This window comes from Cololabis saira, chromosome 1 (genome assembly GCF_033807715.1).
Source record: "Cololabis saira isolate AMF1-May2022 chromosome 1, fColSai1.1, whole genome shotgun sequence".
In the NCBI taxonomy this organism is placed as follows: domain Eukaryota; kingdom Metazoa; phylum Chordata; class Actinopteri; order Beloniformes; family Belonidae; genus Cololabis; species Cololabis saira.
This window is the reverse complement of record NC_084587.1, coordinates 13,911,508-13,939,322: the sequence shown is the minus strand read 5'-3', so window position 1 is coordinate 13,939,322 and position 27,815 is coordinate 13,911,508. Positions and strand designations below refer to the sequence as shown.

Here is a 27,815-nt window from a genome sequence, read left to right as displayed (position 1 = left end):
TGCATCCATGTGATTCGTGTGTCGGTGCAATAACACCTGCGACAACAGAGATATTGGTCAATATAGCCTTTATTTAAGCAAATCATACGTACACTGTAAAAAAAAAAAGAAGAAATGCATCCGTATCATAACCTAACATTATCAGAGCTGTGGTGATCGCGTGTGAAAGGTTGAGTGTGGCTACAGTGTTCGAGGTCATTAAATAATCACTCATGAATGAAACACTTCAAAATGAAATGTTTTCCAAATTTGAAGTTTGAAGTGAATTTTAATTCAAACAGAACGAAAAAAAAGGAAAAAAAAAAACAATTGGACATTAGATGGCACTTCTCAGGTTATAAACTGAAATTTTCACAAATATTCGACTCATAATGAAGCCAGATTCATTTCTGAAAATGATCAAAGGACCGCAGCTGACCCCCGCACCAGCGTGAACATGACGTATCAACACACACATCTGGGTTCAGATTGAATTTTTGACCCTGACAGATTTACACTATAAACAGTTAGTGCAGAGACCAAGCATTTAAAACAAAAACAGAAAGAAAAAAAAGCAAAGACTGTAAGATGATCATCCTCTTTTCATATAAAGCTGTCTAAACCAAAGCTTCCTCTATGCCAGTGTATAATATATATATATAAAACATTTTCATATCCAGCAGAGTCTAAGTGTTTATATGCCTTAACTGCTAAGCATCTCTGTGCTTCTCTACATTCTAGCAAATCCTATGAAACTAATTAAAGATCTGATGTATGGCCTATGTAACACCATCGTAAGAGCGACCCCAAACACATAACATACTTAAGTCCAAGTTGTACGCAGGCTTGATAATAAAGGCTCTCTTATGCAGTATAAAGACAAGTTTAAGTCAGCCTAGTGAGCATGCGTCTCCCTCCGTCACCACCACCTGTCCTTACCAGTAAAAGGCACACCTCACCCTTGAACCTCCTCCCTATTTTTTATTTTTTTAAACAGGTCTGCATGACTTGACATTTTGTGCAAGATATTTTGTTCTGTCACGCTGTATGCTAAAAATCACATCATATCTAAAACTGTAAGAACATCAAACACCACGTTTTCTTCTTAACTCTGATGAGGTTTTTCAGTGAGATCAATGACCTGTTTGAGCGTAGCTTCACCTATACACACTTGAAGGGATTTTTTTTTTCTTTTTTTTTCTTTTTTTTCTTTTTAAACAACCTCAACTTCTTGTTTTGTTTTGAGTTCCTCAAAAGGTTTGGCCTCCGGTTCTACGAACTGAAACTACGTCACGCAGCATTGGACACGCTGCGAGAAAAAAAACAGTTTCATCTTCTTTATTCAACCTATGATGGATTACAAAAATAGATAACAATAGTGCTCCACCCCAGCGAAACACCAGCGGCCAAATAATAATAACACATCTTTCCTTACCGAGCCTTTTGTGATGATTTGTGTATCCTCGAAAATATTTAGCATGTCGGTTCTGATTGTTATCCAACTCACAATGATATAATTTTCAACCTTAATTCTTCTGATGGAGCGTGTCTAACTCTTATCTTGTTTTTCAACATAGTTACAGTCACAGTAAGAAATCAAGATCAAAAGAAACCTAGAGTGCAATATTCTCTTATCTACATCATCAACATCTCACCTATACATAGGAACATTTTTATGAGGATAAAACGGGCACGGGGAGGAGAGGAACAAAACGTAAGAATTAACAGGTAAATCTCTTTACAGATTACGCCTTGGGCATAAACACACTCAGGTCACAGAGTGCAGCACAATGACAGGAGACACTGAAAGACACAGGCTGTCCGATGACGGGGAAGGTTTTTAGCAAACGTGACCAAATCCAAAGTGACGGACAGGTTGCCGATTAGATCTTTTTATATTCTCCGGTTAGGCTGACACACAAGTGAACAAGTGCCACTAACCAATCATATTTTCTACATAAACAAGAATAGAAATCATAAGCTCTTCCCTGGAATATACAACTTTTTTTCTTATTTAAAGAAGAAACAGTACACAGAGAGTAGTCCATAGGCTGTTAGAAGGATGAAGTATCTGCCTGGGGAGTCACCTAGAAACGTGCAATTTGACCAAACAAACAATGTTTTCAATTTTTTTTCTCCTCTTTTTCCATTTTTTTTTCTTCTCAATCTTAAAAAAAAAAAAAAAAAAAATCACGGCAGATACTCATCGTTGTCATCATCATCGTCCTCGTCTTCGTCGTCCTCGTCGTCCAAACCCGCCTGGTCGTTGAGGACAAATGAATCTTCGTCGTCGTCGGTGAACAATGAGTCGCCGCTACCGAGGTCCCCAGAGGACTCCAAGATCACACCTAGAAACAAACACCCACGATGCAGTTTAAGTAATATTTTACTTTTTTGATCCATTGACCATGTAAAAAGAACTGGAAAAGCCTCCTGTGACATCGCCCCAAGATTTTCTGAGGAGCATTTTTTGGTGCCAAACATCATTCTGGCAGCCAATGATACCACTTAACTCTGTTAATCCAACTCTGGGCAAACTACCAGAACGAGCAGGCCTGGAAGCTGGCTTGCATATATTCCTCTTACCGGGTGGTTATTTGGGTTTCGCGAGCTTGGCTTATGCTAACCTATCACACAAATTAATGTTACTCTACATTCATTTTCCTCAAATTGATCCAAGCATTCTCCTTTCAGACGGAACTGATGTTGCTACTGAAACAACTTCCAAATGTGCAGCCAGAGCTGAAACGAGGACTAGCGGAGCTCTGCTCGGACTATGACAGGTGTAGGCGACTGAGCAAGGGCTAGCTGCAATCGCTCATGAATTCATCCAAAGCAAAGATTGTTTGACCAGAAAAAATATTCTGGCTACAGATTGTGAGGAAAGTGGAGCTCCATTCTAGACCAGAAACACGTGACCTCCTCTCATGAAAGGTAAGGGTTTGGGTACAGTACTAGTGAAAGCTGCTCCGTAGAGTAGAGGTCACATGTTTCCAGGAGACAGAATAGCTCCACTATCCCACAGTCTGGAAACAGACCCATCTCCAATTGGAGGACCCAGCTACTACTAGAGCCTGTAATCTTATGGAAGTCCATGTGGCGTCCTGTGTTGCCAGCAGCCTTTAAAGGGAAAATTCGTTTTTTTACAACCTGGACCTTATTTCTGGCATTTTTTATGGTCGTATACTCACCCAGGCAAGTTTGGTGTCATTTGGAGACCTTCGGAAGATATTAGGGGTTTTTTGCGAGCCGCTTCTCCATATAACGGTAGTGAACGGGGCACAGCGGGACACAGACGATGCAGCGTCTAAATAACACATTATTGCCGCGAAACTCGTTCATTTATTTTATGAATCACTAGATCTGCTTCCAGGACCTGTTGTAACATTGTGGCACTGTCTGTGTAATAAATAAATCCGTTTGTAAACAAGACCTCTGAACTCATGACGTCATCTCTGTGCGCGGACTCTGTCCTCCGTTCAGTGAGCTCTTCAGCCGTATACTCTGGCTCAAAACAGTAAGGACGTCCATCATATTCAAAGTCGTCATCCACAACCTCAGAATTTGACAAATATTCAGACATGTTTCAAATAACTAACAGTAAACTAACAGTAGCGAACTCCAGCTGTACACGGAGCTGTGTCTGCGATGCGCGCACAGAGATGACGTCATGAGTTCAGAGGTCTTGTTTACAAACGGATTTATTTGTTACACACACAGCCCCGGATGTAGACAACAGGTCCTGGAAGCAGATCTAGTGATTCATAAAATAAATGAACGAGTTTCGCGGCAATCATGTGTTATTTAGGCGCTGCATCGTCTGTGTCCGTCTGTGCCCCATTCACTACCGTTATATGGAGAAGCGGCTCACAAAAAAAACCCTAATATCTTCCGAATGACTCCAAATGACACCAAACTTGCCTGGGTGAGTATACAACCATAAAAAATGCCAGAAATAAGGTCCAGGTTGTAAAAAAACAAACTTTCCCTTTAACTGAAGATCGCTGCTATAGTCTGTTTTGCAAAGCTCCAGCCCCAAACCCATCAAACGCAAAACCTTTCACCGTAGTTTCTTAGACCAGTTAACAGCAAAACAACCAATATTATCTTTGAAATATTAATGTTTGTGCTCTGTTGTGCTCAGGTCAATAGAGAGCTGAGTAGCTAAAGCGATGACAGGTAGTCATTAACCATGACCAGCTGTCAATCAAAAGACCATTCCCTTAATCGTGCAGAAATATGTTGCATTATATAATTGTATCTGATGGCAAACAAAACAATCCTAAATCTTACATGTTGTCCCCTTAATAGTAATTGTACGAAGAACGCAGTAGCAGAGTTAGTAGCTTAAAGTTTAAGCTAAGCGGTTGATGAGTGTAGCGTAATAGTTGGGTTATTTTAGCAGCTTTGTTGTTTATTACAAAAGAAAATTCTTAAGAAAAGCATGGAAAGATCGCTGCCCATAATGGCAATAGGTCTTTATGTTAGCCTTCAAATGAAACAAAACACGACGCACTGGACCGACGGGGAAGCCGGGTCCTAGTTTGGCCTTTAATTAACGGAGTGATTAAGGTAATAATGTGACTCATGCACTAATGACTGTAATGACTGGCTGTGACGTCAGTGTTCCCGTCAGCAGACCTGACAAAAACATCCATAAATACAAAAAAAAACAAACAAGCAAATTAGACCGCTTTTATAAGATGAGACGTAACAGAAAATTTATATTTGGGTCATTTCACACCAGGTTACTAATCTTTTTGTAGAATTCATTGAAAAAAAAAATCACTGTGAAAAAGAAATTTGGGGTTCAAATTTAGACACAAACTGAAAAATAATTGGCACCAAAACACCCACATGGATGAATAATTCTTAATGCCAATAGAGAATCTGGACCTTAAAAATGTGTCTCCACTGGTTTTTGCTTTCGTTTTTTGGGGCAAGTCTCTGAAGTTGTCAAAGAAGGACAAAGAAGGACAAATTTATAATTTCAGTATGAGAATAATTTCTAATGACCTCTGACTATAACTGAGATAGTGAAAAAATATGAAACCAACACATTAAATGCAAATTTCAAATGATACAAATCGTTTGTGTGGATGTCTGTGAACTAGTCGCTTATCGAAACTATCTGTTCTTTTACGTCTTCCTCAAACAAAGAAAGCTGACACTGTGTTCTTGGGGGTTTTGCCTACCGCAGTCTGCAGGGCCGTGGGTGCGTGAGCCTGCCACCTCGTTGCCATAGCGATCCACACACCAGCACTGGCCGCTGCTGCTGTGACACTGGTGGGACCTGTAGTATCCCTCCTCATCACAGGACGGCAGATACTGACCTACAGATCGGAGCCAAAACATACAGGCGCGCACAATAAGCTGGAACGGCTCGCTGTTTTTGTGAGTGTTTGTGATTCTGTGCGCGTCTTACCGAGTAACTTCTTCCCAGCTTGCTTTTTGTTGATACTGGACAGCTCCCCTTTACACGGGGAATCTGAGAGAGGGAGAGAGGATGGGGGGAAGTGAGTGGTCTGCCTTTCTGGGAATACTCCTTATCTGTGTGGCCCTTGTTTCTGCTGGGTATTTCTTGTTTTTGTCGAGGCTTTTGTCATCCCGCTGTTGTTGCTCTTGCAAGTGCAGCCGATGACTCATCTTTAAATGCAGTTGCTTTGTTAAAAAGATAAATCAATTTTCATCCTAGGTACAATAAGGCTTTGGGCACTTTCTTTGTATTGCACAGGCCAGTAACATTATTTGCATCACAGAAATGTCAGTTATTCTGACTGAATACGTTTTTCTTGGTTATTTGCTTGCAGAGGGTTGGAAAAAAAACATGTCATTCAGTAGAACTAGGGTTTATTTTTTATTTTTTTAGGGAGTTTTATGCTTTTTATTTGGTTTCTTGTGATAATCTTGTGCTCTTTGCTTGTAGAGCATATGGCTATGTGGCTATATCAAACAGCTAACCCTGATCGCAGACATATTTCGTGTCTCATCTGGGCTGCTTTTTTTTGCAGCTTTGGCTCAGTTTTGGCACCGGCAAGTGTTTTGTGGGCTGGACGTGGCCCAGGGGTCATAAGCTGGAGCTAACAAGAATTATACTGTAACATGTGTTGCGTGGGTCAAATGTGATCCAAACATCATCAGCCAGCTTTGGCACGGGTTATGACAAGCGTTGAGAGGGCCAGGCACGGCCCAAAGAGCCCAGAACAATGCAGATCTGGGTCTCGTCTGGGCCACATGTGCTTGAGTTTACGCACACTCATTCACCCTGAATCAGCGCTGTTTGTTAAGGTGAAATGTGCTCCAAAGATAACTGTAGATATGGATCTTGTTTGGGTGAAACGTTTTCTGATATCTTCGTAGGGGGCAATGGACGTCAACAACCTGACAGATAAGTTAAACAATAAACAAACAAGTAGGAACACAAGAGAAAGATGTACAGCTGGTCAGAGTTAAAAAACTAATTAAATTGTGTTAATTGTAACCAGAGGTGTATAGTAACGAAGTAGATGTACTTCGTTACACTACCTAAGTAGTTTTTTTGAGGATTTGTACTTTACTTGCGTTTTTTTTTTTTAATCAGGACTTTTACTTTTACTTCACTAGATTTAAAAGTTAAAAAATATACTTTTACTTCGTTACTTTGACATTTGCCACCTTGTTACTCGTTAGAAATTAAAATAATCAAAGAATTATATTTTGCAAGAAAAACTGTTTATTATTTACGACGGAGTATTATACAAACTAAGACAAAAAAAATTGGAAATTACGAGAATAAAGTCATAATATAATGAGAATAAAGTCGTAAAATTACGAGAATAAAGTCATAATATAATGAGAATAAAGTCGTAAAATTACGAGAATAAAGTCGTAATAGAATAAAGTCGTACTATGAGAATAAAGTGGTTATATTATGAGATTAAAGTCGTAATATTACGAGAATAAAGTCGTAATATTACGAGAATAAAGTCTTAATATTACGAGAATAAAGTCGTAACATTACGAGAATAAAGTCGTAACATTACGAGAATAAAGTCGTAACATTACGAGAATAAAGTTGTAAAATTACGAGAATAAAGTCGTAATATTACGAGAATAAAGTCGTAACATTACGAGAATAAAGTAGTAACATTATGAGAATAAAGTCGTAATATTATGAGAATATAATTTATGAGAACTCTTCTCCCTGTGTAAAAATGAGGAATATTGAGTATTTTGTGAAGTTATATTTATATATTTATAATATATATAATATTATGACTTTATTCTCGTAATATTACGACTTTATTCTCAAAATATTCCGACTTTATTCTCGTAATTTTACGACTTTATTCTCGTAATTTCCTTTTTTTTTTGTCTTAGTTTGGCCCTAATACTCCATCGTAATTTTTGGTGTTGTATTCTATACCATATTTCCTTCACCTGAAAGTGAAATTAAAAAAAACAAGGGAAGGATCATTTTTGGTTGTGTTGCTTCTTTTCATGCGTACTATAAAATACTTGTACTTTTACTTTTGATACTTGAGTATATTTTTTCACAAGATACTTGTGATACTTAAGTACATTTAATGTGAGCTACTTTAAGACTTTTACTCAAGTAGTTTTTTTTATGGGTGACTTTAACTTTTACCAAAGTCTTTTTCAGTTATGGTATTTCTACTTTTACTTACCGGTAGTTACTTTTTTCCAGTACTTTATACACCTCTGATTGTAACAAGTGTTCCCTGTTTTCATTTATTCCACATATAAGATCATTCATTCTTCAGTATTTATAGCTTGGACTACAGCACTGAAAAACCGTGAATGTGGCTTTCTGGCTGCTGTCATTGTCACAGCTCTCCGCCAAAGCACGGCCTCTAAAATACACTAGTAAACTAGTGATCTAGAATCTTAGGAAAATGTTTTTTGATGTCACACTTCGTAGTTCTTAGGACTTAGTAGTTATTTCCCCACCGAGCCATGTTACCACATACAATTCAGGGTCTCAGGTCCTACTGCCCTGCATATTTGGGATGTTTCCCTGAACTGACACACCTGAATAATTGGAAGGGAAACATCTGGACCATGCAGGGTAATGTATCGGGGCATGGTGGCTATAAAAAAGAACTTTGAGATACTTCTACACGCGCTATATACATTTGAAAGGTCCAGAATATCTACTTTTATAGATCTATTTATTTTTCGTCAGATCTCAGATAAAATATGTTAATGCTCCGCGGTGGGCAGACTTCATATTTGGAATCAATACTAGTCAGTCAGATCCCATTAAGTCATGTGAATTGATTGGCTGACATCTGCAGTGGCTATTGAACAGTTGGACCGATGTCCACCTGTCACTGCAAGCTCCGCGAGTAAAGTAAAGTAAAGAGATGCAGAATTCAACACAGCAAAATGAAGGAGAAGAACAGCTGGAGAGAAAGTGCTGTGGATGGCTTAAATTTAAGCTTCAGCTAAACATAAGTAGGTAACGTACCTGTGTACCTCTGGAAGCCCGTGCACCACTCAGAGCTGCTTATAACTCTGTCAGGATGAGTGTCGCAGGATTTGAAGAAAGCGTCAAAGCAGGGTTCGTTCCTGCCCAGATAGAGGCTCTTGATCTCCGTCTGGTCCAGCTGTTGGTCAAAGTTCGTGTCCAGCCGGGAGAACATCCAGCCCAGAGGGTCCTTACAGAGAGGTGATGCCCCGACTTCAAACTCTGAGGGAAAGTTTAAAGAGGAAGGTGGATATAGTAAGCAGAGGTGTCAAAAGTATTCACAGTCATTACTCAGGTAGAAGTATCGATACTAGAGTTTAAAAATACTCCTGTAGAAGTTGAAGTTGAATATATGCGTATGGAGACAGACAATTTATTTTCTTGTTTTTCTTTTCTTGTGATATTAATTAAGTAATTGTGCAGACCATCTGTTATTATTGTTCAGTTTTCTTTTGAGGGAGGGGCAGGTATAATAAGATTTTCTTCTTCCTGCTCCTTTCTGGTTCTGGAATATGTTTTTGATTGTGTTGTCATTTTACTTGCTTGCTTTTTTTCTTTGCATATTTCCATGACCAGAATAAATAAAAATGAAATGAAATGAAATGAAATGAAGTATCAACTCAAGTTTTTTACTCAAGTAAAAGTATAAAAGTACTGGTTTCAAAACTACTTAAAGTGTAAAAGTAAAAGTAATGTAAGGGGGAAAAAAGCCATTGAAAATGAATGCATCTTAGTATAATGCAAATATATTAAAGAACCATATATGTGTACTATTGAGCATTAACATGTGTTTCAGAGGCAGAAGATATGATGACAAGTTGCCTATAAGTATTGTAATGGTGCAAAAAGTCAAACTTCAGAGGCATGTTATCATTTATCCTAACCTTTATTGGAATGTACATCCAAGTTTAGTTGCAGGAATCTGAGGGAACGGATGTAAGAACAAAACTGGACAAGAACATCTGAAACAACCACAACCAAATTCACTCTATCCGGATGGAGCAATTTAACTGGATAGTTTTTTTTTTAACGAGTAACAAGGCTGTTTTTAAAATGTAAGGAGTAAAAAGTACAGATAATTGCATGAAAATGTAAGGAGTAAAAGTAAAAAGTCGTCTGAAAAATAATTACTCCAGTGAAGTATAGATAACCAAAATTTCTACTTAAGTAAGGTAACGAAGTATTTGTACTTTGTTACTTGACACCTCTGATAGTAAGATATGTCTGTGTAACAATAAAATATCATGACACACTGAATGGTGAATTATTGTGACTCACTGTTCTTCTCTGGCTTCTGGATCTTGACGCTCTTATGTTTCCCATTCTCGTGCAGCACTCTAAACCAGTCTCTCAGGCGGCTCACCGCCTCTTTCAGATCCGACTCACTGCACACTGAGGAACATTAATGATTAATAAACGTCTTGCTCCTCACCGACATGAGGACCCAGTGTCATCTATGGAACTGTTCGCTGGAGCTTCATTCGGTTTCAGCGTAATAAAAACATTTTAGGCGAAGCTTTACACATCGTATCTTAGCTTTGGGGAAGTGCGTACCTTTCTTCTCCGCAGAACTCTGCTCAGAATGAGGGGGGCAGGGACACATGCCGGGACACTTCACGTTGATCTTCTTTCCTGTGATGCACGCCTGGTAGTCAAGTTTACACTGATCCAAAGAAACAGAGACAAGTTGGAGACAAAATCATGAGGTTTGAAGAGCAAATGAAAAAAAAAGTGCCAATATATGAGAGTGAGGGGCTCGTTTGAGATGAACCACGTCCATCCTGGAAAGCAGACACAAGCAGGTGGAAGTCAAAAAGCTGCATGCAAGTTGGATAACTTTGTTACATGTGCCTCTAATTTGAACAAATAATCCGGTCTAATGATATTTCCAGATCCATCGGGTTGTCCACTTTGTCCAGTAGTTTTCTGTAACTGATTGACATGATTTAGCCTTAATCTCACGTGAATTCTTTAGTAAATCTGCCTTTTTTCAGACACTTGCTGACCTAACTTTCCCCTTTTTAATTAACTGAAGATTTTATGACATTCAGGTTATAGGTTATTTTTCAAGAAAAACTAAAATTTGTTTGTGAGTTGTTTATGAGCAAAATCTGTCCACTATTAGTATACAGGGCTGTCTCAGAAAATTAGAATATTGTGATAAAGTCCTTTATTTTCTATAATGCAAAAATGTCATACATTCTGGATTCATTACAAATCAACTGAAACATTGCAAGCCTTTTATTATTTTAATATTGCTGATCATGGCTTACAGCTTAAGAAAACTCAAATATCCTATCTCAAAAAATTTGAATATTCTGGGAATCTTAATCTTAAACTGTAAACCACAATCAGCAATATTAAAATAATAAAAGGCTTGCAATATTTCAGTTGATTTGTAATGAATCCAGAATGTATGACATTTTTGTTTTTTTAATTGCATTACAGAAAATAAAGAACTTTATCACAATATTCTAATTTTCTGAGACAGTCCTGTACAACAGAAAAAAACTGGAATACAGTATACCAAGGTTAGAACTGCAGTATTACATCATCGTCAACCACACAGTAATTAATCAGTTAAGATGTTGAAAACGACGCAAATGAAATTAAAAATCACTCAAATCTGCTATAAATGTCATCTTGACCTATCAGATATTAAATTATGCAATGTTTTAGGTTCTCTCTAAAAACATCTGCTGCTTTGATCTCACGGGCTCATCGTTTTCACCGAGTCAGGTGAGGGACTCGGTGACCTGATGTCAGGAGGAGGGACATCACGAGACCGAGTCAGGCGTCTCACCGGCATTAGGCCTGTGTTGAAAAAAATCGATTTCCCAATTCTAAATCGATTCTCATATTCATTCCTAAAAATCGATTCATATGTCTAAAGATCGATTTTTTTTAATCTCTTCTCTTCTTTAAATATGTTTAAAGGTATGAAAACATTAAAGTGTTAGGTTATAATTGCATAAATTGTCTATTTCATTACTTTATATACTGTCTTGGGGTTACATTTGCAAAAAATGCTAAAAACCCTATGCTCAAAAAACAAAAACCAAAATAAACCGAAAATGGAACAAATAAAAACGGAATGTGTGAAAAAATAAAACCGATTTCATCCGTCTCTGTTTCCTCCCTGGATCTGTTTGGTAATTCTGACCCACACGATGTTTCTGAAAGCAGTTCTATCAGCATTCTGGGAGCTGATTGGTCCTTACAGCATCATTAGCTGCAATACTTGCTGTTTAATCTCAATATAATACTAGTAGTAATATTTTGCATAACTACAGTCATATAATTCATGCAACAGCTCAAAAAACAGTTTTAATAACACTAACCCAAATCAATATCGGAATCGAATCGAATCGGATCAAATCTTGATAATCGATTCTGAATCTTAAGAATCGGAATCGAATCGATTCTTGACATTTGAATCGATCCCCAGCCCTAACCGGCATGCCTTGTGTGTGTACTGGTACCCAGCCCGGACCGGCTCATCTCAAAGGAGCAGGTTGTCTTGTTTCGTCATGCGTGAGCGTACCTTGGTGGAGTAGGTGTGGCCATCACTTCCACAAACCGGCGAGGGATGGACCACCGGACATGGGGTGCACTTTGCGCCTAGACTAAAGTACAAATTGGCATCTTTAAAACAGGAAAAAATACTAAAAACTGTTATTTTCTAATAAATGACACGTCTGCATTTGATATATTTGGATTAAACTGACACCATCTCCTTCCTCGCAACGCCTCGTCGCACGCAGCAAGTGTTTCATATCTCCTTTGTAATGTCTGGTTCTTGCACCGATTTCAGAAATGAAACAAGGATTTAGGATTTGTGTGTGATTATTTTCTGATTTGCTTACACTATGTAGTAGGCAAATCGCAGTGTTTGGGGAATTGTGTTTCTACCAAGGATGAGAAACGAGGTCAGCGTGGTGTTACTGTCCTATCTGGTCTGAGGCATCCCAGACAGAAAAAAAACACACATACGCATACAAAGCCCATTCATTTTACTTGGCAGGACTTTGTGTCCGTTGTACGTCAGTGCCAATGCCCGGGTAACTGGACCAAATAGGAATGTCGCACAACAGTCACAAGAGAGCCGGGAATCCACAAGACCAACAGACAGAGAAAAAAATGCACATTTACTTTGACTTTTTATTCAGTCCAACCCTGGATATTTCATATTTGATCTTGTCAACTTTATTTTAATTTTATCTTGTGAATATTAATCAAATCTTGCATTTCAGGCCTGCAGTGTCCCCCCACCATCCAGAGCCCTTGGCAAAGGTTACCTACACCTCTGTGATGAATCCCAAAAGCAAAGGAGATTTTAGAGTAACACACGCTGCCTTTAAGATGTTTTTTCCAGGGATGTTTAAGCATGTATTGCAAAAACAAACTCTGCACATAATATAAACATTTTATTGGAATGAATTGCAGGTTTGAAATGCAGGAATAGATGTACAGGACTGTCTCAGAAAATTTGAATATTGTGATAAAGTTCTTTATTTTCTGTAATGCAATTACAGAAACAAAAATGTCATTCTGGATTCATTACAAATGAACTGAAATATTGCAAGCCTTTTATTATTTTAATATTGCTGATCATGGCTTACAGCTTAAGAAAACTCAAATATCCTATCTCAAAAAATTAGAATATTCTGGGAATCTTAATCTTAAACTGTAAACCATAATCAGCAATATTAAAATAATAAAAAGCTTGCAATATTTCAGTTGATTTGTAATGAATCCAGAATGTATGACATTTTTGTTTTTTTAATTGCATTACAGAAAATAAAGAACTTTATCACAATATTCAAATTTTCTGAGACAGTCCTGTATATCAAGTTAAGACAATATATGAAATGTCTGTGTCCCATACTGTCTGCAATAAAATAAAAGTCCAAGTAAGCGTTTGTATTACTGCTTTTTTCCCCTTGTTCTTAGATTTATCTGTCTTATTTGTTTTTCTTTTTTTTCTCCACTTGGGGTTTTAATTCATTAAGTCCTATTTTTTTGTCATTCTTGTTTCATTCGTTTCATTTCTCATGGAAACACCTGGGTGCAACTTTGAATGACACCGCAGGTCTTCATCAGAGCGTAGTTGTGTGTGTGTGTGTGTGTTTGTGTGTGTGTGTGTGTGTGTGTGTGTGTGTGTGTGTGTGTGTGTGCGTGTGTGTGTGTTAGCTCTTACCTAACTCTCCTCTGGCTGACACAAGTGGGAGTCTTGAAATCCTCGGCCACACAAACCTTGTGGCGACCACATTTGAACTTCAGACAGGGGTCTTTGGCTGGATCAAGGCCTAAAATCACATAAAGAAATATGAGGATTTTGAAGCAATCACATATGTAAACGCTCCACGTTTGCCCACTAAAACACAATCTCTTGAGTTTTACTAGAAAGACTAATCCTCTGAGCCTTCACAAAGAGAAACTCTTCCAAGGTTAGATCCTTTTCTTTTAAATTCTGGATGAAAATTCGTGGGCTGAACCATGCATTTCATCTCATTTGTAAAGACCTAAGCGGCATGAGTAGACGTTACTAATCCGGGCTGTGTTTGTGTGCACGCTGAAACACCAGCCAGTGTTTTGTCACCGTCAACGTCCTGCTCACGCTGAACCCTGTAATACAGCTAAGTATCCTACCGAGCTAAAAACAGATGGAACTGGTTTCAGAAGCTACTTCTGATCTTTTATCAGCCTACGCTGAGTACCACGCTGCTACTGAGCTCCTCAAACTGACCCCGTGTCAGGTGCCACTGCTGAGAGATACACGCTACATTACTGTTAATGCCAGGGCTGATCTTTGATCCCAAACTTTACCCGATGGTTTGATCTTTGTTGGTACAGAAAAGCAAGGTGATTCTGACCCCGCGTCCACCTGTAACCAGCGGGATCAAAAGCCCGTGGCTGTTCCCAGAACAGTTCGTGAATAACCTTTGCTCTAAAGAACCTTACTGTAATCTCTGAGCAGCTTTGGAAGATTATCTTGCCTCCATCCTCCAACGCACTAATGCTTTTGTTTCCCTTGTGTGTCCCTGTGTGTGTGAACGGGTTTTGAGGACACAACGATAAGTGAGAGGATGTTTGTGTATCCCGAGTTGCCTGGATGAGTGTAATGCGTCTGTAATACTGCGAGAAATGAATTGATCAAAGAATAGAAAATCCTTCTGGTTCTTTTTTTTCTTCCTTTTTTTTGTTTGTTTTATACGACGGAGTATTAAGGCCAAACTAAGACAAAAAAATATATATAGGAAATTACGAGAATAAAGTCATAAAATAATGAGAATAAAGTAGTAAAATTACCAGAATAAAGTCATAATGTTGCGAGAATAAAGTCGTAATAGAATAAAGTCGTAATATTATGAGAATAATGTCGTAACATTACGAGAATAAAGTCGTAACATTACGAGAATAAAGTCGTAACATTACGAGAATAAAGTCGTAATTTATGAGAATAAAGTCGTAATTTATGAGAACTCTAACAGGAAGAGCAGTCTTCTCCCTGTGTTAAAATGAGGAATATTGAGCATCTTGTGAAGTTATATTTATATATTTAGAATATATTTAATATTACGACTTTATTCTCGTAATGTTACGACTTTATTCTCAAAATATTACGACTTTATTCTGGTAATATTGTGTCTTTATTCTCTTAATTTTACGACTTTATTCTCATATTATTATGACTTTATTCTCGTAATTTCCATTTTTTTTTTTTTTTAGTTTGGCCCTAATACTCCGTCGTAGTTTGGTAGCTGGTTGATGTAGTAAAAGTGTTGTGAATCTTTGGATTTGATGGTATTTTATTTTATCTCGTCAAGATTTTCATATGTAGAAACCTCCTCCCCCTCCTCTTTTTTTCCCCATTAGGATTCTTACACTTCTACTGTTAAAAATAACTCTTATAATTATAAGAGTTATAATTTTTTCCCGCCTCTCTGAACCTACAGCTGCTGTTATCGTCACGGTTTTAGAGGTATCGCTTCACAGCCTAAACCAAACAGTTGTGAAGTGAAGAGTGAAAGCCTAAAAATACCAAAATAGGTTAATGGAAACAGAAACAGTCCTCTTTCCTGTCCCTTCAACACCCAATCAGTGGAGGCTGATGGCTGCCCTTCCTGAGTCTGGTTCTGCCAGAGACTTCTTCCTGTTAAAAGAGAGTTTTCTTCCTCTTAAAAGGAGAGTTTTCCTTTTGACAGTCGCCTGGCGCTCAGGGCTTTGGGCTCGTATCAAAAGAACGATTGGAGGTAATCTGTTGGTTTCATTAGCTTGGCAGTGTTTAGTATTGTTGTTTTCATTGGCTTTATATTAACTGGACTAATTTGGAGTTTAGGTCTGTTTTTAGGTGCATTTAAAAGCTGAATTGAATTAAATTATCTGCTTTGTTCAGCATTTTGTAACACTGTTTAGAAAAGTGCTACACAAAAATAGTTCATTATTATCATTATTAAAGCAGTACCAAAATATACACTCGATAACACTTAAAGAATAGCGCGATAACCTTTATTTAAATGTAACTTTATTTAGATTTTAAGTCTGCTGCTTAGATTTCCACCATTTTATTTTTCTCTGCTGACAAACCATCAAATCCTCACCAATCAGTTACTAGAATGCAGGCCACATTTAAATGGACCTGGTTAATGTTTCATCGGGTATGCATGCAATATGTAACACTTTAGCTTTAAATGTACCACCAAATACGATACAATGCACTTTATTGTCCCCAAAGGGAAATTTGTTTTGGACTCATAGTGCTGTGCCCTGCATGCCTACACAGTGTGATAAAACCAGACAAACGAACAAACAGACAAACAAACAACATAAAATATTGCACATGCTCCCATTGCACTCTACAGAATATTGGACATAAGAATACGTAAAACAAAAACCATTGAGCACGTCCTGTTTAAGTTGAATAAATATACTGAATTGTTATCACAGAGTGAAGTTACTGTATTTATTATTGATATTGCAAATTCAAACATTTGTGCAGTAAGGCTTTTATTTCTTTTCTTTTTTTTGGGACCACTAAAGCTCCTCAGGATTTGCTGGTTCTCATTGACACCCACCTTGATCGAAGGGCTTGGCTGGAGTCCATGTTCCAGGCTCCTGGAAAACAGTTAGTCAATAAACAAAATTAAAAAAAAGAAAGAAAAACAACAAAAAAACAAACACTGCATGCAAAACTAGTGATTCTTCGGTGCAGAACATCATATGTGAGTTATACAAACCTCAACCTCCTTTGGTGGAAGGCGTTAAAAACACACAGAGAGAATCAGCAATTAATTTGGATTTCCTGACTTGTTTTTTTTTTCTTTTTCTTAAAAAACCATATGGCAGTGCAGCAAATGCACACCAACATCCCATCATCATAGATGTGTGCGGCAAAACATTTATTCAGTCAACATAATCGCGATGTTATGACAGCAGCTGTCGGCGGTACTTTAGATGAAAAGGCCCGTGTGCCTCCTTGTGTAAATGCTGATGCTCCGTCTCCCTTAAGTTTAGTTTATATACTGTATGGAAGATGACACACAGTCTCACACACGCGTACACAAACACACGGATAAACACACACACAGCACAGCAGAAGGGATCAAATCAGTCAACGCTGCCGGTTTAGAGATATCAAATATCTAAGTACAGTTTAAGATTTAGTTTGTCAAAATACACGGAATTTAACATTTATAAAAGATGAAAGTATTTGGTTTGATTGTGTAACGAAGGCTCAATGTCCTCTACCAAGCAAAGTGCGGCTAAATGTGCTTTTATGTCAAATCACCAGTTGCCTAAATATACATTTTAGCTTTTGTTTCATTGATCGATTGATTATTCTCTTCATTAACATTTTTTAACTATTTTTAGAGGAAGATTTTTAAAGATTCTGTGCGCTCTGCTTTGGTTGTCAGTTTCATCATGCTTCCTCTCTTTACAATGATTGACCTTCCTCTACATTTATAAAGGGATGTATAGTCATTTTAGGTCTAAAAATAGTACACCGATGCAATTATCTTTTTTTTTAAACATGGGTACACCCACAAGAACAAGGTGACTAACTCCTCTTCCACTGCCAGCAGTGACGTCACAACCTTTTAGCGCACAAGTGCCCACATGCCAATTACTGTTCCCAGCGTTAGCGGTGTAGACTATTAAAACCAGAATTTATGAGATTTAACTATCCCCACAAGCTGTGAAGGACTACAATGCCGACCTTCAGAGAAAAAGTAAAAGTATATTGCTTTAGAACGGAAGGCTTTGAGTCAGCTGCACGCAGCAGGACTAACAGCGTGCCTCCACTTAGCTAACAGCTACGCCGCATTTAGTGCGTTTCTCTCGTAGGTGGGAGTTCTTGTCTGTTTCAGAGCTTCCACCTGACACATTTCAAAGCTTATTTATCATTCTTTGCAACTCAGAGCACAGCATTTTCCAAACGAAACTCCACAAACTTGTCGCGTGTTTAGCTCACATGGCCTCCAATCTGAGACGGAGCCAATAAAGCCGCTGACAACCGTAGCAACCGTGTTTGATGTGGGACTGAATGCTGATGGCTCCCCTTTCCCACTGAAGACAAAAGCCACAGATGTTACGAGGTTTTGGTTTGTTTGTTTTTTTTCCTAGCTAAGAGGGTCTTTAAGAGAGTGACCTTCCGTGTTACGGTGTAAAAACGAGAAGGGTGAATGCCGTGCGGCGCGGTCAGCTGGAGGTGACCTTTTGCTCCTCCACTGAAACAACTTTCTTTGGCTAAAAAGCCCCCCAACAAGGAAGGAGAAGAAGAACAGAGCGTGGTTTTTATGAGATGGAGAACTCTTAGAAACTACTAAAGCGCACCAAATCTACTCTGGTTTACTGCTCATCCTGGTTCGGTGGCTCTAAACATCCCAACAGAGGTGTCAAGTAACGAAGTACAAATACTTCGTTACCTTACTTAAGTAGAAATTTTGGTTATCTATACTTCACTGGAGTAATTATTTTTCAGACAACTTTTTACTTTTACTCACGCAATTATCTGTACTTTTTACTCCTTACATTTTAAAAACAGCCTCGTTACTCTATTTCATTTCGGCCTTTAAAAAAACACTATCCAGTTAAATTGCTCCATCCGGATAGAGTGAATTTGGTTGTGGTTGTTTCAGATGTTCTTGTCCAGTTTTGTTCTTACATCCGTTCCCTCAGATTCCTGCAACTAAACTTGGATGTACATTCCAATAAAGGTTAGGATAAATGATAACATGCCTCTGAAGTTTGACTTTCTGCACCATTACAATACTTATAGGCAACTAGTCATCATATCTTCTGCTCTCTGAAACACATGTTAATGCTCAATACACATATATGGTTCTTTAATATATTTGCATTATACTAAGACGCATTCATTTTCAATGGCTTTTCTCAGTACTTTTATACTTTTACTTGAGTAAAAAACTTGAGTTGATACTTCAACTTCTACAGGAGTATTTTTAAACTCTAGTATCTATACTTCTACGTGAGTAATGAATGTGAATACTTTTGACAAGTCTGCATCCCAATGAACCTCCTTAGCGATAAAAATCAGTTTCGAACACTTGGAATAACAATCTTAGTCAGTTAGTTGCACACTTAAGTACCTTTAGGTTAAAAGTGCTTGTATGAACATGATAAGCCCTGCGGTGTTATGTTGTAGCATTTTGCAATCAAAGTGTTACGAGTCGGAAAAATCATGCTAACTGCTGGACGTTCCTGTAAACTCTCCATGTAGGAAAAAGAGAACAAATCATATATTTGTAAGATTACCGTAATAATTATCACAAAAATGTCGCCTGAAGCAAAAATGTTCTCCAGAACTTAAATCCTCTCTGACGTACTGACTCAGCTGATTGTTATCTCAGTCTAAATAAGGAATGCACAGAGGTGAGTGATTTGCTGGCTTTTAATAGAGGGACAAGCTGCAGAGACTCCCAGCAGGTGCAGGCTTACGATGCCAACGTAAAATGAGCTTAACAAACAGTGAGCTGTGTGTTGTTTGACTCAGTGTGAGTTCAAGCATTTGTGTATTTGCCCTTTCTTTGGGAACGTGTTGGAACCCATCACCCGTCTCTGCTGTCGCCGATTTTCCCACAACGATGACCTTTCCTTCTTATCTCCACAGGGCTCCTTTATCAATCACGCTCAGTCACACTCACGCGCAAACGCTTGTTTTAGCCGTCAAAAGGTCTGATTCACGTTCATTCCCTGGAGATTCGAGTGAATATTTCCGTAGTTTAAACAACCTGAGGTCTAGTAAGGGGTATAAACATTTGTTAGGGATAAAAATGTTAAAAAAAAAAGGAAACCAAAGCCGTTTTGAGTTAAAACAGAATATGTGCAATCAATTTAAATAAATCGCTGTTTTTTTTTACTGCTTTTACTGAAGTACTAGTATAGATATAGAGCCCCTGCAGACAAACAGAGGTCATTTTAATTTTCTATGTGTACAAAAAGTGTATAAATAAGACTGTACAGACATCTCAGCCTCCTCCTGACGACGGCAGAAACCTGCTGCTTTAAACCTGAGTGTGTGAGTCTGCAGAAACCCAGGATTACAACACTCTCTAATTCCCCGATTATACCCGATTGAGCCCTTGACTCCCTGCTATTCATCAAACTATTTGCTTTCACAGCTGCTTTAACAGCTGTGTGTTTGAGTGCGCGCACGCTGGTGTGATTGTTTTGACGGGCATTAACCTGTCACACTTTGTGGAACCTCTTGGGAACAAAAAGTCAGTGGATATAACAAAAGTCAGTGAATTTCAGAGGAAAAAACTTGACTTTGGGTCAAACAAAGACAAAATTTACATATTTATATCTGTTTAGTCATCGGAAACTCGTTAATTTTTATGTACGCTAAGCAGAAGTGTATTGACTAGCAGACTAGCATTACTGCTAAAACCCGGTGTATTTACACTGTAGTGTTAAATAATATGCATTGTCCCGTCTAAATAAACTTTGAAACTTTGTCCCATTTCATGGGTATTTTTGTAAATTCCTTTTTACTTGGGGAAATGTCTTTTTAGTCCTGGTTTAAACTTGAGAAACACGAATTGTGAGGGAGATGTGACCCATGAAGGCATATGGACAACAGTTATAATTAATAGTTTTATTTGTTGCCACTAAAAGAAACAAAAAAAAATCAAAAAAAATCAAAAAGAGCAACAATATGCTGTCCTTTCTATGGAAAGGGTAGCAAAAGTTAAGGGCCGAGAGTTCTGTACTGTACTGTACTGTACGCTCTACTCTCACCTGCTTCCGATTATCTCGTCAAGACTGTTTTCATGTGATTAATCAGATGTTGCATATTTCTTCTCGGAAACACACGGCGTGCACAGTTATTAGGCAAATTGCATTCATCAGACTTTTGACTTGTAGATGAGCAGATGCTGGGAGCAGCTTTGGCGGCTGATTTCAATTCCAACTTCAACCTGGCGAGATCCAACCGCCTTATTCTCATTGATCACAGCCCGTACCAGTATTCCTACTCCACCCTGCTGGAACCCTACGATGGTGGTCCTTTTAGCTCATCAACACGCCACCTCAGCTCATCGGCTGATTAAACCTTTTAGAAATGGCGCGTTTGTACTAACATGGCAGGGGTTCCTCATTCGATTCCTGTTTTATTTCCTTATGTCAGTGTCTCCCAACCTGGGGTCCGGGCCCCCCCTGGGGGGGCGCCAGAGATCTCTGGGGGGGCGCGAAACTTTGTCTGCTTTGAGGATATGCAGTTGTAAAAATTATATTTGCACATGTTAAATAAATAAAAAATTACAATAACACACGTAATGGAATACAGTAATACAAGTCTGTATAAACCCACTTAGAAATATATTTTGGTCATTTTAAATTTTATTTATCAGGATAAAAACTTAAAAACGTATTATTATATCATTATTCAACATTTAATCATACTACTATTCCGACAGGTTGTTAAAGGAAAAATGTTGCTCTCATATTAAAAGAGACATTTTTCAGAAATATTTTTATGTCCTTGCAATTATTTTTTTGTGCGTATTTTATACATTGGTGACACAAAAGGAAGGTGAGAAAAACAAAGTACAGGGTAAACCAAAGAGAAATGTATCAAAAAAACATAATTAATGTTCATTTTTTTCAATTAAAGGTTTGTAACGAATAACTTTACTCTTTTGGTGCTAGTACGTACAGGTCGGGGGGCCTGGCTGGTCTTAGACACAAGTAGGGGGGGCTCCAAGGAAAAAAGGTTGGGAACCACTGCCTTATGTCATCTGCAGCTAATTTGCCTCTTTATTTGTCCATACGTTGCTCTTTCAAACCTGTTGACGTCCCTCCTCCTCTCTGGGCATTCTGCATCATTCCACCAGCCGTAATGAAGCTGCCTGATGAATAGGGCATTAATGCTTCCTGATAATCACTGACACATTAATGTCTTGAATACATCTTCCACACCGATTTATGAGATGTTTCATTCTCAGATACGATCAAAGCGGATTGATGTCATTATTTGTTCAATTTTGTACCTTTAGAAACATCAGCAGGATTTATTAGGGGAAACATTTCCTCGTCATCCCTGCGGTGAATTAGCTCACACTATTTGCTGCAGGATCCCTCTTATTTTTCAAAGAACATGACTTCAGCTGTCAAAGTGTCTCCCTCTGTGTCACTTCCTTCCTTTTCTTCGGGGTGAACGGGGTCAACTTTTGCTCTTTCCAGGCTCTAATTAACGTCTCATTTCTGTCCTGCGTTTTCTGATCCTCCTAACCTCGCCGCATATTCACTGCAGACTTCTGAGCGCTCGTCACATGCTCTCTCCATCTACCTTCCAAAAAAAAAAAAGGCTACAGAGAAATCAGAGTCTGTCTTTCGGTCCCTTCTAGCACTGCAGGCCGTGGAGACTGAATAATGAGAACATTGCATTATGGGGGCCAGGCCCTTTTTTTAGACCAGTGAAGACAACAAAAGTGCTTGCGGTCTGATTCCTTAATGGAGTCAACAGAGAGCCTCCAAAAACACACAACAACACACACACATGTACAGTACGCACTTCTTTGCACGTCACATCAAATAAATGGATGCATGCACTTCACTGCAAATGCGACCAGTCACCTACTTTTGCATGTTATGGGAGAAAAAGAACATGCAGAAAAACCTCAAATTCAACAAGAGGCCTGGCATTATCTCTTGTGTGCTCCGAAAACACTATCTTTTCTGCTTATTCTGTCAATTATTTCCACATCTACTCCTCTCTCTGCCTGCCGGTTAAAACAGCTTTTTGTTCTTATACGGCACACAAACACATCACTGAGTACTTTTGGAGCCGTCGGCTTCCTATCTTAATCTGCTGCTGTCAATATGGATTTTATTGTGGCGTCACGTGTGTTTCCAGAGGAACGGATCCAGGTGACGTGTTGTTTTTCACAACCACTTTTCTCACCTTTCCTTACATTTTCACTTATCTGATTGCAGCTCTGCTCATTTCACCCTAATGGCTTCCTTCCTTCTCTCTAGCAGCCTTCCCCTTCGATGTCCGACAGGAAAATATGTGCATGTTTTCACTGTACTGGCGCGGCTCGTCTTGCTCAAGCTTGTTGCGTTCATGCTCACACAAACTGCACACAAATCCACGCTGAGGTGCTTTGAAGTGGAAAAGGCCCCGAGCTCTGTACCTTCCCTACATCATTTACACTCCACAACACAAACAACACAGGACAGACCCGGGAAAAGAAAAGGGGAGAAAAAAACAAACACACACACACACACACACACACACAAAGAAGGAGGAGAAGAAGAGGAGTTCTAATCTCTTCTAATGAGGCTTGTCTAAATAATATATGGTTTTACCCTTAAACTATACCATGCAATTAAGTGTCATTCATCGGCTTTTTTCCCCCACGTTGTTAGAAACGATTTTCCTCCATATCTTATCTCTGCATTCTGACAGTTACTGTAATATAGCCAAGGTTCAATCAGGGGAGAAAGATCTTTCATACTGGGGTGGCACCAGTGCTGCAGAGACGGCCCCGGGCCTCGTCAGACACCCTAACAGGACTTTACTGTAAATCAGCAGCCGATTCACAAGATTTTATCTCCTACAATAAAAGATGAGACACGCTTATGGCTCTTAGTGGAAGATGAAAGCAACATTTGACTTCCACCCCAAGAATGCTTTGGTGTAGCAGTGGTACAGGTGTAGGATTAACGTAGCATCTTTGATTGTAGTCGTGTTTCATCCCTAAACTGAGACACCTGCAGCGCTGTACCTGCACGGTAAATAACGCCACTGCGGGCTGTTATTAAGCCTCCGCCACAGTCTTTTGATGGACAGAGGTCCTGCTCGGGACGTACCCTGCCTCTGCACAATGACAGACTCAACCACACACACATACAACCCCTGAAACCCTAAACAGAACCAAGCAGAGAAATGTACAGGACTGTCTCAGAAAATTTGAATATTGTGATAAAGTTCTTTATTTTCTATAATGCAATTAAAAAAACTAAAATGTCATACATTCTGGATTCATTACAAATAAACTGAAATACTGCAACCTTTTTATTATTTTAATATTGCTGATTATGGCTTACAGTTTAAGATTAAGATTCCCAGAATATTCTAATTTTTTGAGATAGGATTTGAGTTTTCTTAAGCTGTAAGCCATGATCAGCAATATTAAAATAATAAAAGGCTTGCAATATTTCAGTTGATTTGTAATGAATCCAGAATGTATGACATTTTTGCATTACAGAAAATAAAGGACTTTATCACAATATTCTAATTTTCTGAGACAGTCCTGTACAACCCCTGAAACCCTAAAGAGAACGAAGCAGAGAAATGTATGAATGCTTAAAATATCACTTGTAAACAGGAGACACTTTAAGGACTTAATGGACAGCTGGACTCGGTTATCAGTGCCTACAAGGGGTAATGGCACTTACACACATCACAGTGACAAGGAAAGGCTGAAGCAGGTGTGTTACTCGGTGACTTATCCCTACCTAAATCAAGTTACATGATGTAATGAAGGGCGGAATGTAGCATTTTTTGTGAAATCCAATTTAAAAAAAACTCTCCAAATTGATTAAATATTGTCAGATATGTCACCCGTAATCCATTACTGACTTTACTCTCTCTGTGTCAGACAGGCCAGCCTGGCAACACTTGCTTCATCTTTGTTGTCACCTGCTTCAACTGCATGACTTCCTGACATGAAAGAGGATGTCACCCATGTGTCACACAAGTGCAGTTTTATGTGTTATGTTTTATAGGCTGTGGTCTATGAGTCATGGAAATCCGTTTGCAGCTTTTCCTGTGCTGACCGCTCCTCGAGCTGAGACCTCTGCAGGCTGTGCACATGAGCCTATGGATGTGACAGAGCCGTGACAGCTATACATGCGCTCCGTGATGCATGACTGTAGCCGGATGTCACTTCTAATTACAGCACGTCTGGACTGAGTTGAACTATGGAATTATGCCCCAACTTATATTGATCGAGCCGTATAACCCACATACTGAGGACATGGACAGCATTCATGTACCATCTAGTGCTATAAATGCACTATTACATATAACTTGAAGTTTTAATCGTTTTAAATCTGTATTGGAACGATTTACGTCAATGAGAGTACGTTCACACAAGTTTAACAGCCTGTTAAAAGAAGAAAGTGAAAAAAGGCTCATCACTGCTGTCACTGATAGAAAAACAAACCCCTGCAAAAACATGAGGCACAGAGCTCCACCCTTTGTTGCTAATGCCTTTGAATCAGTACCAAAGTATCTGTCTCTTCATCTGTTGATCAATCTCCAACTGTGCCCGTAGGTGAACAGGTGAAACGGAAACAGCAGCCACATTTGGCTACGGCTCCACTTTCTCTCCAGCCTTTAGCTCTTGACGCCTAATTTGCATAATCCAATTGTAGATCTAATGTGAATCACATGGACCCAATCGACCCGGTGGCCACAAGCACTCCAGTGTGAGTGACAGAAAAAAAACATGCTCTGATTTCAAGGCCTGATTTCATAAAAACAAATATATTTTTTTTTAGTACAGAATGCATTTCTCTCTTCTTTTGTTTTTCCCCACAATGCTATCCGTTAAACTCCGATGTTCCCGTGGCATCACCGGTCTATATGGTGTTGTCTCTGGTAAGTTGCATGCACATAGGCGCAAACATTGCTTATTTTTGTGATTACGACTGCGAGTACAAGTTCAAGCCCGCACAAATCTCCTTTGGTGCCATGGAGCCATTTAAACCGTAGCCAGAGGCAAGATATCCTGTTTTTAGCAAGAGACAAACCACACGAAGCTTAGTGATTTACACACTGTTTTGTTTGCCAAGTTCCTCGTCAAAAACATTGGAAGCGCCAATAAATGTGAGGGCAGTGAAAAATAATATGAATATTATGCGTTAAAAGCAGGAATGGGCTACAGTCGGGAAATGATTTACTGCAACCGGCCAGCAGGAACACATGATCAAGAGCATTATCCACGACAGTCGGTAGCAGCATTACTGGCCCTAAGTGGCCTTAACATGGCTGGTTAATGGTGGCTGACAAAGTCTGCTTGAGAAGACTCTGCAGCAGTATAATCACCCAGATCAGTTCACACCAAATCACTGCGCACCGGTAGAAGAAAGACCAACTCGCTTGGGAGACAAATGTAGGTTACAGGTAGTCCAAATCAGTGAGACCGCTTGTAATATTCCTTTAATATTTCCACAGGGATCCACCATGGGCCTGTGGAAGAGGACTTGCTCTACTTTGTAATGACCCCAGACCTGGGATTAATTTGCTCATTTCCTTTTTTTTTTAAACGCTTTCTTTTCTCGACTTCAAATAGGGATAATCATCAATATGTTTACATCCTCTGATTTGGATTTCTCCACCCTGTTGCAGGTGTTCATCTTGAGCAGGATGTGCATATAGCACTATAACTGCAGCAGACCCCCTTCCTTGCATCTGTCCATAATTAGGCCCATTCAGGGTTTCATTGTGTTCCATTGAGGCCTTTATCTCTGCTAACCAGGCGCTGCTATCACACACACACACACTCACACACACACACAAAACACTGTTGGAGGCGAGGAGCATCCTTGTTGTCGTTATTAGTGTATTTACTGCCTCAGTGCAGCGGCTGATAAACGTGTGTGACAAACAACACAACGAACCCCGTGACGCGTCGCTTGGACATAAACGACTGAACGAGGAGCGCATGATCACAAGCCAATGAGTTGTTGGGGAGGGAGAGAAATGTGGTGGTGAGGGGGGGGTGGGGGGATGAGATAGCGTGCACACACACAAAAAAAAAGCAAAAAAGGACGATAAAAGAGGGATATAATCCATTCACATTTTACTCACATCTCTGAATTTATCCCATCTCCCGGTGAGCCATTTATCATCCAAAAAATTGCTGGTTTCGGAGCGAGCGGAGACGCGTCCGAGGGCGACGGCGCACGCACACAGCAAGGCGACGCTCAGCATCTGCGGACACACAAGCGCGGAGAGAGGAGAGATGAGAGATGAGAGAGAGGACATGGATCAGGCGCAGGGAGGACGCTGCGACCGCGCAGGAAAACACAGGCGAGACGCCTGTGTTTTCCTGCGCGGACGCAGCGTCCTCCTCCCCCCGCGTCGCAGCGGCGATGGACGCGCATCGGGACAACAGTGGAAAGAATCGGAGGAGGCGCTTTTTCTCTGTTTCCCCACCTTGTCGCATCCGCTGCTCTCCAGACTGGATGTGCTCGCTGCCGCTTTCTGTCACTGGTAATAGCAGCCCTCTCTCTCTCTCTCTCTCTCCTCCTCCTCCTCCTCCTCTCTCTCTCTCTCTCTCTCCGTGCGCAGCAGAGGACGGGAGCGCGCACTGGGCACCGCGCGCGCTCCCGGCGCTTTGTGTCTCTCTTTCTCGTTTATTATTAGGGCCCGAGCACTTACAGTGCGAAGGCCCTATTATTGTATCTGTAGGATTTTTTTTTCTTGTTTCTCTCGTTTTTATTTTATTTATTTTTTTTTATTTTTATTTTTCCGACGAAAGGAGGGCCTTTTTACGACGGAGTATTAGGGCCAAACTAAGACAAAAAAAGATATTACGAGAAAAAAGTCATAATTTAATGAGAATAAAGACGTACAATTACGAGAATAAAGTCATACTGTTGCGAGAATAAAGTCGTAACATTACGAGAATAAAGTCGTAACATTACGAGAATAAAGTCGTAATATTATGAGAATAAAGTCGTAATATTACGAGAATAAAGTCGTAACATTTCGAGAATAAAGTCGTAACATTACGAGAATAAAGTCGTAATATATTACGAGAATAAAGTCGTAACATTACAAGAATAAAGTCGTAATATTACGAGAATAAAGTCGTAATATATTACG

At 39.3% G+C, this 27,815-nt stretch overlaps 1 protein-coding gene across 1 annotated transcript; it reads right to left on the bottom strand.

Annotated features, from left to right (window-relative positions):
• Positions 1-51: 51 nt before the first annotated feature.
• Positions 52-27,248, bottom strand: spock3 (SPARC (osteonectin), cwcv and kazal like domains proteoglycan 3). The gene is made up of 11 exons (XM_061744433.1): positions 27,144-27,248; positions 26,796-26,918; positions 16,528-16,567; positions 13,650-13,758; positions 11,994-12,075; positions 10,004-10,112; positions 9,728-9,841; positions 8,450-8,671; positions 5,405-5,467; positions 5,175-5,312; positions 52-2,327 (listed from the first exon to the last, which is right to left on the bottom strand). Exons 2-11 carry the CDS (start codon positions 26,916-26,918, stop codon positions 2,170-2,172), a joined length of 1,158 nt encoding a protein of 385 aa, XP_061600417.1. The 5' UTR covers positions 27,144-27,248; the 3' UTR covers positions 52-2,169.
• Positions 27,249-27,815: the final 567 nt, after the last annotated feature.

What these genes read in the sequence shown, in the direction of transcription:
- spock3 (XM_061744433.1), bottom strand. Translation starts at nt 26,918, where the DNA reads ATGCTGAGCGTCGCCTTGCTGTGTGCGTGCGCCGTCGCCCTCGGACGC. An exon ending in AGCCAAGCCCTTCGATCAAG is followed by an intron (nt 13,759 to 16,527) that starts GTGGGTGTCAAT and finishes ATGTGATTTTAG; the next exon opens with GCCTTGATCCAGCCAAAGAC. An exon ending in GAGTTCTGCGGAGAAGAAAG is followed by an intron (nt 9,842 to 10,003) that starts GTACGCACTTCC and finishes AATGTTCCTCAG; the next exon opens with TGTGCAGTGAGTCGGATCTG.